Consider the following 13,243-nt stretch of genomic DNA (forward strand, 5'->3'; position numbering starts at 1 on the left):
AAAATTTACGTTTTGAAGCTTGCAAATGTTCATTACATAAACTTTCAACAGATGGACAAAAATTAGGAGAATATTAATAATATCTTCATTTTGTGTTTTGAAGATGAACAGAAGTCTTTTGGATTTAGAATGCTAACTAAATGTTAACAAAATTGAAGTATTTCTTTAAAATCTAACAGATTCTGCTTTGGTAATTTTATACAATTTTCTATAGAAGCTTTAACATCCGACCATAAAAGTGTCTCTATTGTCATGTTTCCTGACCTTAGAGATGTCCTGACCATCGATGAGGATGCAGCCACCCTGCACGTCATAAAAACGGAAAAGCAAACGGATGATGGTGCTTTTTCCTGATCCGGATGGACCAACCTGTTAAATAAGACATTAGCAGGGGTGAATGAACATCTTGCTCCTATGCACACTTTCTCATTCTATAAACGTTTTAGTACACGGTATTCACAAATGAACAATTTAGATGTCATTTTACCAGTGCAACTGTCTGACCAGGCATCACTGTGAATGAGATTTCACTGAGAATTTCTTTCCTGTAGACAAAAAATAGGAAACAAAATTTCAAAGATGCTAACTCAAAAACATATAGATGTCAAAAGCACTGTTCTCCAACAACAACAAAAAGTTCATAATGACATTAGCATGACTCACCCAGCAGTGTAACTAAAGCACACGTTCTGGAAATCAACCCTTCCTTCTGTGAACAAAAGGTCTCCTGCATTCACATCATCCTTTACCTACAGCAGAGGGCAATTTTGGCATGTACCACAGGACACATGTAGAAAAGCATGGCACTGGGCTGACAGTGAATTAAGCAAACCTGAAGAATGCATTAAAACTGAAACCATGGCAAAAATACTGAGGCCTCTTTCAAGTCAAATTCAAGAATCAGTTTGCAAATTAGCTCCGACAGCTTTTTCGAGTATATAAAAAGAAATGTGAAGATCAAATAAGGGTTTTAGTAAGATTATTTGCATATGAATAGAATCTAAAGGGACTGGGAGTGTCGAGGAATGGCCAGCTGTTGGTTGTGTGACTTTGAGGAGAGGATTCCCAAAAGGACAGGGGTAACTTGAGTAAGTGCAGGAGGTCATGACAATAAATCAACACTCACTGGTCAACAAGACCAACACTGGCACGTCCAGAGAGGCCGCAATGGGGCTCCTAGGAATTGACTAGACCAGTACTTGTTCTGTGCAAACTGATTTAGATTTACTGATTTATAAAAGATTTACCTTTGGCTTGACTACTAAATGACTCAAAGTGTCCACAGTGGCCACTCACCTCTTTTTCCTCTGTTAGCAGTTCAAACATGCTCTCCATGTCAACAAATGCACTTTGGATCATTCTGTGAAAACATAATAGTAAAACAAAATAAGTCAAGGGAGAAACAAACAGAAAAGTCTGGTAATTGCCAAAACTGTAAATATATAAACAAGAAAAATAATAAATGAATCTGGCCACAGATAATCTTCCTCTAAGCTTACCTATAATATGTACCAAACCAGTTGAGTGGAGTGTAGAGCTGAATAATGTAGGTTCCAAAAAGAACATAGTCACCAACCTATTATAGGAACAACAAAATATGCTCAGGACCAATAATTTAAAAAAATAAGATTTCATAATTTTATGAGTGGCGATTACTGTACTTGAAACTTGTCCACTGTAACATAGTATGCACAAAGCAGGGATCCGGCCAACAGGCCAAATCCAATAATCAGGTTCTGAGTTTGGTTCAGGAGAGCCAGGGAAGCATTGGTCTTCCATTCACATGCCTGAACACAAAGAGAATCCAACTCAGCATCTCTCCACTTAACAGCTTATAAAGTCCAAGTATGTTAAGTGATCGCCATTACCTGATATTTCAGGATAGCATCCTCAAAGCGCCTGACTTCAAAACCCTCTGAATTATAGTACTTTACCTGAATAGAGACAGATTTTGTAATATTTCAATGTTAATACTGTTAACAACACTCCATGGCCAACTTAGGGCAACTTGGCTATGGCAGTTTGTCACTTACGGTTTCAAAGTTGAGAAGTGAGTCCACTGCTTTTGACTTGGCAATGTTGTCCTGTGTGTTCATTTCCCGCCTGTACTTGGTCCTCCATTCAGTGATAATGATGGTGATAGCTGAAAACAAACGTCAAACTGAACTAGCCATCGAAATGTGCCTGCTGACTGCCATATCCTATAGAAACATGCAGTAACAATTTCAAAATTATGACTTTGAAACTATTATTGAGAACACTGCTGTGTACTGATATCAGAATCAGTAATATTTACTCAAGAAATCTTTACTTTTATTTTGTAAGAACATATTAATTTGATCAAAAGTTACAGTAAAGACATGTTATAAAATATTTCAAATCAATGCTGTTTTTAAACAGTTTCCACAAAAAAAAAAAAAATGAAGCTAAGCAAAATTAACTGTTTTTAACACTGATTCTAAATGTTACTTAAGCAGCAAATCAGCATATTAGAATGACTTCTGAAGGATCATGTGACACTAAAGACTGGAGTAATGGCTGATGAAAATTCAGCTTTGCATCACAGGAATAAATTACATTTTAAAGTATATTAAATTAGGAAACTGTTATTTTAAATTTAAATTATAATAACATTTCACAATTTTACTGTTTTTTTCTGTATTTTTGATCAAATAAATGCAGCCTTGGTGAACATAATTGAAAGTTAAAAAAACATTAAATAAATCTTACAATTTTCAAACTTGAACAGTAGTGTACTAACAACAACTTTCAGAAATTTGTGATTAATCACCTTAATAACAAAAATATCTGATGTTAACAATTAATAATAAATATTAACAATTAAAACTACATTGTAATTGTTCATATTTTAATCTATCAGCATCCACAACATGAAAATAAGTGTGTTTGTGCTGCACTTACTGAGGTAGAGAAACATGCAAATGAAAACAATGAGGCCGAACCAGGCACTGAAGTACGTCACAAAATAGATGATGGCAATGATGATGTCAGCAATAGTGGGTACAATGCTGAACACAATATAGCTGTAAAAGAAATCAATGAACATTTAATTTAAACATGGAAAAAAAAGAGTTGTCAACCATTTTACTGCATAGCATATTTAAGTATGGTGATACTAAAATCAAAGAAAATCATCAGACCTTAACAAGTTGTTGACTGAGGAGGTTCCACGGTCAATGCTGCGCAGGACATCTCCGGTGCGGCGGCCCAGGTGCCAGCGTAGAGACAGGTCATGCAGGTGAGTGAAAAGACGGACCTGCACCACACGGCTGGTGTACTGCTGGACATAAGTCCACAGGAAGCTGCGCAAGTTACTGACAAACCCTGATGTCCCTGAGGGGAGAGAGACAGTTAATGGTTTGTACAGAATAAAACAAGCTGTAGTGTTTAAAAGAATCCTTACAATATGACTTTGAATGTCAAGCCTCACCTACCCCTCCGCCCTGCAAGAACTTAAGGAGGACGTAAACACAGACCGTGATGGCCAGGGTTCTCCAGCTCTCCATCGCTGACAGCTGGTTCACTAGAATATTATAATTGCAAAAATACAGAGAACACATGAATGCATCTACTTGTGCTGGCTCAACTGGCACGTTATTGTTTTGTGTCAGGATTCGCTCAAAAATGCACATGATCTTCAGAAATCATTCTAAGATGCTGTTTTTGTGCTCAGAAACATTTCTTATTAATGTCAATGTTGACAACAGGTGCGCTGCTTAATATTTTTGTGGAAACCATGGTACATTTTTCATGATTCTTTAATGAAAAGAACGTTCAAACGAACTACAATCATTACAAATGGTTTTATAGACACAAATAATATAAAAAACAACCTTACTGACCCTAAATTTTTGAACAGTAATATTTTTGCTTAACTATCCCTTTAATTGTATGTACTGTACATCCCCAAGGCTCTGTGTAGGAAGCACATACTGTGAACACATTTCTGCTGTTTTCCTATTAATGAGTGTGTGCAGAGCATCTTCCCTTTAATCACACATAGACTATAAACTTTAACATCCTGAGTCATGAATAACCACATGACTTCAGTTCAATACACCAAAATTTAACAGCTGCCCAAAACGGCCATCTCACTGACTTATACGTGAATCCACAACAACAAAAACAGAAGAAAAAAAAAATAGCCAAAAGGATGCAGTCTGAGCCAGGAGCCACAGCATAATGTATCTAAAGAGAACACACTGGTCTGTCCTGGGAGCTGAGAAAGATCCTCAATCTGATTCATTTACATTCATGGCCGTTTTGATTGTGCACTCGGAATCAAACGAGGAAAGAAAAGGTGGAGGGTTGAAGCAAAAAAAAAAAAGAGAAAAAAGATCAAAACAAAACAAGAAAATGCCAAGGGCAAAAGCAAAAACTCTCTTCCTCTCGGTTGAGCTGGGGGCGTAGAAATGGATGGTGAGAGAGCTGATTTTTATCCTTGGCATGGGGGCAGAGAGAGCTACGGACAAAAACGCCCTTGTACCACCGTGTTAACTCTGCTAAAAGCCCCTAATGCCCCCTAATCGTGACTGGCAGGGTTGGTGACCTCCCCTATTACCCCTCTCAATCTCTCTCTGCCACACAAAAGCTCACTTTTCTCCCAGGATGGCTTTCATGTGCCTCCAAATGCAAAGCTGTTACTTGTCTCTGATAATGAAGCACATACACACCACCAACTTCAGGAAGAGATCAAATGAACAACGTACACTTAAAGAACGAGGATGATAAAAGAATGAATGAATAAATGAATCAAGACAGGGAATTTCAGAAATGGTGGTGAAAGTAAGAAGAAGAAAAAAAGAGGCAGAGAATGAAGGGTGGAAACAAAGTCTTGAGCCACAGAAGAGTTTAGCATAGTTGGGTTTTGTCCCACGTTTCTTTTGTAAAAGTTCGATACTTCTTGGCTTATGTGAACCAAAGGCTTTGACTTCTCTGAGAGGTTTCGGGGGCTGCTCACCCATCCAGCTGGCCCACAAGGAGCTGAGAAAACTGGCAAGGGAGGGGCAATCCGACTTCACAAGCACAAGAACACTACCGCATATACATGCTTGACTTGTTTCAAAACTGCCTTTATATATAGTTTTTTTAACAACAAATATTAATCATCAACATGTTTTTAGGTATATTAGGTTATCTGTTTCAAACCAATTAAAGGGCCTCAGCACAGCGACATGTATTTTTAATTATTGCAAACAAATTCAAACATTTATTCCTTCACACACACAAAAAAAGCTACTGATCATCTTTAAAAAAAAAAAAGCAGGTTGAGCAGCTCTCACCTTCCCAGGTAACAGGGCAAATGTTGAAAGCTGCTGTCCTCTACTGGTCATGCATGGTAATGCAAATCCTTTGGCTTTTTTGTTTTATTTATTTTTATTAAGGGGCCAGATTTGAACCTTTTAAATTATTTTCAGGGGTATTTTATTTTAGCTTTAAGAAGACTTTTTTTCTCTGAACCACATAACAAAACAGTCTTTCATTCCCTCTATGTTAAATAATTAAACTGAACCAATTGTCAATTTTTTTTTTACTAGGACCCGTTTTCTTGCAATTTCTAGCATTTTGCTAGAGCACATTTCAATAATTGTCTGGACTCTTTATTTGATAATTCAATTATCTACTGTATATCAGTGCACATTCTGATATACACTACTATTCAAAACTTTTCAGTCAATACGATTTGTTCTTAAATATATTAATACTTTTATTCAGCAGATTATGCATTAAACTGATCAAAAGTGACAGTAAAGAAAAGTAATAATTTAATTGTTAAAAAACATTTCCATTTCATATAAATGCTGTTCCTTTCTATCACTATTTAGCAAAGAATCCTGAAAAAGTCAAGAGGTCCTTTAAAAGTCAATAGGTGATTTCTTATTTAAAAACACTATATAAACTACACAGCAATAATGATTAATTTGATTGATTGATTAATGATTAATAATGAATAATTTCACCTTCGAGACAGTGAATAGAATACAGCTGCTATACTTTCTGAATAAGTCCTAAAATATATAATACTTATATAGGCATAGAAACAAGCATTATGAAATATGTCAAAGTCCGTTTTAGGGTGGTGAGACATTTTTGTCCCTGCTGTAGAATTAATGTACATGCTAGACCTGTGTGTATGAAATTGCTACAGACTTTGAAAGAATTCTAAATGCATAGATGAATCTAGTCTCACCTATATTCCTGCTGTAAATGGGTACAAACACATTGATGACCCGCTCAAGTCCCAGCAGCCCAACACACAGAATCACCAGAGCCTGCAACCCCACACTTCCCCTGGGCCACATGTATGGCACCAGCAGACACACTTTCCTCCTGAAGCCCTGCCATGCTGACCCAGAGATCACCTCCACTTGGCCTTGTCTTTCATGCTTCTGATGAACAGAGAGAGAAACATAGACATTTTGGTGTAATAGAACCTTCAAATAAACGTACTGAGAATCTGATAAAGTGATTTCCAGTTATTGTTATACTTACCTCTACAGTCAGTGCAAGTGATGCTTGCTCAGTTTCATTTTCCAGTGCGTTTTGTTTCGTGTGTCTTTTAGAGTACTTGTTTGCCATTGTTTGACTTCGTATGAAAAATTAGGCTTTCAAAAATACAGTCTGAATGCATTATTCCATTGAAGTGTATTGCATTCTATGGACTTGCAAGGTTTTAAAGTGCATATGTGCGCGAATGCAGTTTTCTAATGATTATACCGACCGTCTGTATTCAGCTGAACAGGAAACGCTGCGTGTCATATGGGCAGCATTCACATGACAGATAGACTTGTGGTCATGTGGCTCAGATGTTCAATGAAAACGCTGACGCGTTTAAACACTGAAAAGGCTGTTTTCCTCTGTTAGGTGTTGTGAAAGAATAGTTTTCGTGCAGCAAATGTTGCTCGCTAGCGGTTTCTAAAACCAGATTCCTCCAGGGGGCGCTTGGCGGCTCAGAAAGGCAGATAGCCCACTAAGTCGCACGTTCAAAACAAAGACGTTTTTGTCTTACTAAAACTGTGTACTCTATATTTTTAAATAAATTCTAGTTCTAAGGAATGGAAACTGAAACACAAATTAAGCAAGTTCTAGAATTACATCTATAAAATGTATAACCAAGTAATTAGAAAAGACTGTGATTAGTCCAATCTGACTAGCGCTGTGAAAAGTAACAAGAATCACATGACAGTACAGGGCCGCGTGCATCCGTTCTATTTATTTATTATTATTTTTAAATTGAGTAAAAGTACAAAAGTACTTAGTGGATGCAGACATTACATTTGTATTAATTTACAAATAAGAAATTATTTTGTCCCACCTGACTTTTTCTTTGTCAGCTAAAACAATGTTTGGAAAAATAAGTGAATAACAATGTGCTAATGCAGGCCTATATAAATTCACAAACATGACTGTCTCTGTACCAGACTCAAAACATAGCCTTCTGTTAGTATAGGGTGACCATACGTGCCATTTTCCCAGGACGCGTCCTGGCCAGAATTTCTATATTGCCTAAAATATCTAGGTTTTGGCTTTGTTTGCGTGTGCAGACCGATCGGTGTATGACATCAAAGTACCATACAGACGGTTATGCTTTCGAAACGCTCTCGAGGTACTTTGATGTCAAACACTGATCGGTCTGAGCCGCACTGCTTTTAAGTCGAAAACACCTAATATGTACGCGTAATTGCATCGCTTTGACAGTAGATTTTGTAATACTGATGAAGAATCTATTCTACATCTGTTTTATCATTGCCCATTCACCAAGTCTTTTTGGTCAGAAGTTACCATGTTAATTTTTTCCTGCTGTAACAAAATGATAGAAATAACAGAATCTATCATTTTTTGGTCAGATTTTCATTTCAAGGACATTAATCTGGACCATATTGTTTTATTGCTTTGTCTTCTGGGTAAATTTCACCTTCATAAAGCCAGAACCATTCATTGCAAACCTAACTTTAGGATGTTTTCATCTGATATAAAGTCCCTTTTTACTTCTTTTAAGAATATGTCAAATCCTTTGAACTCAAAGGCTTCTAAAACTTGTAACATTCTTGAGTCTATTGTAAGCTATCTTTAAAAGACTTTCCTTTCTTTATTTTTTTCTTCTTCTTTATCATTGGTATATTTTGTTAATTTGTGTAGCTTGTCTAACTTCATGTGATGATGTCCGTTATTGAGTGACATATTGGGATATCTCCTTCTGATCCTCCGACACTATATTATTTATTAATAATTTATTTAATGAAGACATTTCTCCATTTCTCTTTTCCAGGTTAAAAAAATACTTGGTATTCTTTTCCCCCTGTTCCAACCAAATTTGCCTTGATCTTATAAAAGCACCTCTTGCTTTCTCTTCGTAAATAGTGTCTACTTCTATTTGTAATGATGATAAAATCCATGTTGTGATAACTGAGGGGAAACCTTGGCGCGTGATGTCATATTGTGCTCCCGCCCATATACGCAGCGGCGTCCGAAAAAAATTCGCACGTTCAAAGTCTAGTGTGACCGCCCCTTAATATGTACGCGTAATTGCATCGCTTTGACCGTAGATCCCACCTTCTCACACGCCATGATTGGTCCATTATGTACAATGCTTGCATGTTATTGGTCAAACTACTTTTCGATCATTACCTTCAGCAAGCATGAAAACAGGAAAACAAAGCCAAAACAAATCCTGGCCAGGACGCGTCCTGGGAAAATGGCACGTATGGTCACGTCAAATCTTAACAACTTGTGCTACAGTCGTCTGTGAAGGCAGGAAATGACACCAAAGCACTTAAAAAGGAAAAGACTTTAATGAACATAAATATGATTCAGTGAAACTGAGACTTGTTATAGCACTTTCATATCTTTGCTCTCTTGTTGATTTTGATTGCTTCCATTGTTCTCATTTGTAAGTGGCTTTGGATAAAAGCGTCTGCTAAATGACTAAATGTAAATGTAAATGTGAAAGAATCATTAAAAGATTTGTTCAACACACAGATTCACTCATGAACAATTAACAGAGCAGTTCCTAACAGTGATGCTGACCTTAACAGACACCACTACGTGCACACACAGATGAGGAATATATATGTAAAACTGTAAATAAAGATGATAATGGTAATAGAGAAGCATAAAGTACATGTAACATAGAGCTCAAGCTGCTCTAATTGACTTACTGCTGATGTCAAGTGTTGTTTACATTTAAATGAGCCTCTACATTCTGTCAATAACAGCAGATTTAGTTGATTTTTGAAATCAACAAACTGTCCCTGAAGCCTTGAAGCTGATCACACGTGCTACAAGCTCTTCAACTCTACAGTTGGGTGAGTTTCATCAATTTGTCAAATCTGTAAAGTGTTTCTCCAGGCATCTTCATGGAGCAGCAGACTCGCCCCAGAAGAAGCAGGGCTCTTTCCACACACCTGAGGGGATTCTTGGTGGAGAGCGTCTCTTTCATTCAAGAGGCCCGTGAGCTTTCACAGCTGGCAGCTGTAATCAGGTTAGATCACACCTACAGCTGCATCTCTGCCAAAGATCACAGACCCAACAGACTGGAAGAGCGCTAACGTTACCTGAAGAACTGCGGTCTTTCCTGACATCCGTCCAGCAGCCTCAGTCTCTTCAGTGGACAAGTGTCTGAAGTCTCTGTGTCAGCAGGAAGATCCCTTCTCCATCCACGGCTGCTGTGTGCAGGACTACCAGGACATTTACCGCTCTGTGGAGCCCATGATGAAGACACACTGTGGTCAACAGCGTCCCTACAGCCTTGAGCTGGGGCTGAAGATCAAGCAGTGCCTGTGTGAGACGCTCAGCTGCCCTTCACTGCTGGAGCCAGAGCAGCCAGATGGACGCGTCTTCATCACTGAGAGCTTCACAAGCAGCAGAAGCTTCGCTCCACAAATCCACGTGAACGTCAGTGAAGAACCTCTGCCTGAGCAACACTGAGTCATCACAGTGTCTCATGGAGCATCACACAGTGGGACCTACATTTGTAAATACTGTATATATTGTACATAGTTATAGAGTAAGTTTTATTTTCTAACCCTAGTTTTCATCACATTGCTGTGTGATTGTTTGGATGTTTTTGGTGATTGTCAATGCAGTGTTTTATGGTCCTCTGTTGTTCTAATTGGCTTTTAGCACTTTGCTACGTGGTTGTCAGGATGTTTTTGGTGGTTTCCTGTGTGTTGACTTGCATTTGCCAAGGTTTTCTGCACGGTTGTTAGCGTGTTGCATTGCGGTTGCTGGACTCCTCTGTTTGATTTTTATGCGTTGCTATGTGGTTGTCAGGATGTTTTGAGTAAGTGGTTGACATGCGGTTGTTTTAAACAGGGTTAGGGTAGGTTAGGGTCCCTCACATGGTTTGCAGCTTGACGTGCTGTGAGGGCTTGTGTGCCTCGGTAATGCTGAGAGCTACGTCACTTCACAGCTACTGTAGGGTCACCCATAGTGGACAGGTCTCAGCTGAGATGCCAGAAGAAGACAAACCGCCTGATTCTGGACAGCAGCAGATTGGCCTGATGTTCCTTTCAGAGGATCACCATCTTCTGTTTACGGGTAAGTTGGATAGACATACAATATATAATAGTTGTCAGTTGGAGTTAGTAGTTTCTTTCGCATGGAATTTGAAAATTCTGAAAATAATAATTAATCGGTCAATTAAAATATTTAATAACAATTAATCAACATTAATTATAGATTTTGAAAGTGCTAAAATGTAGATTTACTTCTTTTAGCACCTTTAGCACCTTCTCAAGGGAAAAAAACAATGTTTTATTAACAATTTTCAAACAGAGCCGTACTAAAAGTTAAATAAAACTAAAATGTAATGAGAAAGTAAAACTATAAAACAGACAAACACACACACACACATTTTATTATTTTATTTGGATCCACAAGACAAGTGGATCTTTTTGCATTAAGACAAAAAACTTCAAATGTTTTATGTTTGCCCCATAAAGAGATTTTGAAAAATATGCTTTTTTCTTTCCATATTAACTCACTGTGGTCTAATGTTGTTGTGGAGATCACTGTCTTCCATTATGTTTACAAACAAAGTTTTCCAAAAATTCTTCCAAACATCATCTTCACAGAAGATATTAGGTCATGGTTTGTAAGTAACGACATGAAGGTGAGTAAATGATGACAGAATGTTTTGACCGAACTGTCTCTTTAATGTCAGTGAACTTGATTTCCTGAAGGTCAGTTTAAAGAGTGATCTGCTTTTGACTCACAAACTGGATTCAGCACTCAGTTTTGAATATGATATCGACCTGCAAACTATTTTCAGGCTCGTGATTAACAGTTATGAATAGACAGTCCAAAGAATAGGTTGTCAACGATTTTAGAAGAGGAAACTTGTCTTTGTGTGTAGAAATGATCAGCCTCTGTTCAGTGAAGAAAGAATCTAACAGCAGAGTGTAGAGCAGCACTACCTGTCATTACTGATGTCAATAATTGCTGCAGAATGACTGAAGAAAACAGTCATCTAGATGAACAGAGAAAGATAATTTAGACATGACTAAACTGGAGTTTTAGACTCAAAACCTTTTTAAAAAAACATACAAAAACAGTATCAATTTATAACACTGGCCTACATGAGAGTAATTGCCCATAACATCCAAATTGACCAACATAACAGTCAAACTTTCTATACAATTGCCTTGTTCTATAAATGATTTCAAAAGCAGTCTCATCAGTGGTTTCTTTTACTCTATATTTGGTAGATGTATGCTTATTTCATAGTGTGTATCGCCTCCTTGTGGATACATGTTATTAATGCAGCTAAATCTTGAATTTAGCTGAATAAAATAGAAAGACTAGGTACAAACATCTGACAATAATATTATATGTGACCTGAAAGTGATTAATAAATAAATTGTAAACAGCTGAGACGCAGTAGGCCTACACACGGGATTCGGACAAAGCCTTCAAGGTAAGTAAAAAAAAAAAAAAATGTCAATGGAGAAGAGTTTTCACTCCGCTGAATAAAGTGCATTTGTGGGAAAACAGCTGAGGCCTATCATTTAATGAATCAACAGCATATTGCTTATCTTCAGCATGTTTGCCATCATTCATATTGGATTGGTCGATTTTTAGAGTTCACACAGAAAAAAAACAGCACTTCTCATTCATTTCAGTGGTATTCAAAACTGTCGCACTGTGAACTCTGATATCAGTGCTATGATGTGATTCAAGCCAATTGTATCTCCAAAAATAAGACCATCTGATTCAGATATTCATGCCTATGTGAAGGAATTAGCTGGAATTGGTAGAGGAGAACATGTGAGGAGAACATGCGGCTGGTTTTTCCTGTATAGGTTGATTGACAGATGTCTCGTCCAGTCAGCGGTGAGTAATCCCAAACCAATGGCGCTGTCTCAAACTATACCTACCTTTTCCGGTTTGTCTGATTTGTCGTTGTTTTCTGACTTGTTATTTTGTTTTCGAATTTGTCATTGTGTTTTCTGACTTGTTATAATGTTTTCTGAATTGTTGTTGTGCTTTCTGAATTTTTGTTTTGTTTTTTAAACTTGCATTTGCGTTTGTAATTTGTTATTGTGATTTCAGAATTGTGATTTGTTTAGCACTTCTCGGCCACCGTAGGAATGCCATTCCAGGGCAGAAGCAAATGATCGGATTTTGATTAAAGATTACCAAGACAAACATTTTTTTCATTAATTCAAACATTAATTGTTGACCTTAAGACTAGCAATGTGCGCAAACAAAATAAATATTGTAAATTTAGATTTCATGCGGACTTTAAAAAATTGCATATGAAAGCAATGTGAAGTCGACCGCTTGAATTGGTCAGGCTCAAAATCACACGTGGGACTTAATAAAGTTTGTGATAACATGCGAAGGCAAGGCACCATGAGACCAGCTATGTCATTATTTTTATCGCGCCGTGCTCCCCGTCTGTGTAATTCATAAACACGCATTTATTATGCACAGTACAATCAGATGACTGACTTTTAAACCGAATACATTTTCTGTAAAGATAACAGGCTTGTACTAATTGTGGAATGTTTATTTGTATGCCAGAGCTTGAGCTCTTGAAGCTCCGCCCTCTTCTGAAAAGGGGCCCGGGAGCACCAGCTCGTTTGTATTTAAAGGGACATACACAAAAACGGTGCATTTTGGCTCATACCCTAAAAGTGGCAATTTTAACAAGCTATAAAAATGATCTGTGGGGTATTTTTTTTTGCTGAAACTTCACAGACACATTCTGGGGACACCT

General features: G+C 37.5%; 1 protein-coding gene across 1 annotated transcript; it reads right to left on the bottom strand.

Moving 5' to 3' along the window:
- Positions 1 to 219: 219 nt before the first annotated feature.
- abcb6b (ATP binding cassette subfamily B member 6 (LAN blood group) b) lies at positions 220 to 6,940 on the bottom strand. The gene is made up of 13 exons (XM_016523304.1): positions 6,514 to 6,940; positions 6,212 to 6,410; positions 3,452 to 3,544; positions 3,162 to 3,354; positions 2,923 to 3,044; positions 2,034 to 2,143; positions 1,869 to 1,934; positions 1,662 to 1,787; positions 1,500 to 1,576; positions 1,297 to 1,360; positions 664 to 749; positions 488 to 545; positions 220 to 369 (listed from the first exon to the last, which is right to left on the bottom strand). The coding sequence occupies exons 1-13, from the start codon at positions 6,598 to 6,600 to the stop codon at positions 220 to 222; spliced, it is 1,431 nt and encodes a 476-aa protein (XP_016378790.1). The 5' UTR covers positions 6,601 to 6,940.
- Between the last annotated feature and the right edge of the window lie 6,303 nt (positions 6,941 to 13,243).

The sequence above is a fragment of the Sinocyclocheilus rhinocerous genome, unplaced genomic scaffold (genome assembly GCF_001515625.1).
Source record: "Sinocyclocheilus rhinocerous isolate Xijiao unplaced genomic scaffold, SAMN03320098_v1.1 scaffold1441, whole genome shotgun sequence".
Taxonomy (NCBI): domain Eukaryota; kingdom Metazoa; phylum Chordata; class Actinopteri; order Cypriniformes; family Cyprinidae; genus Sinocyclocheilus; species Sinocyclocheilus rhinocerous.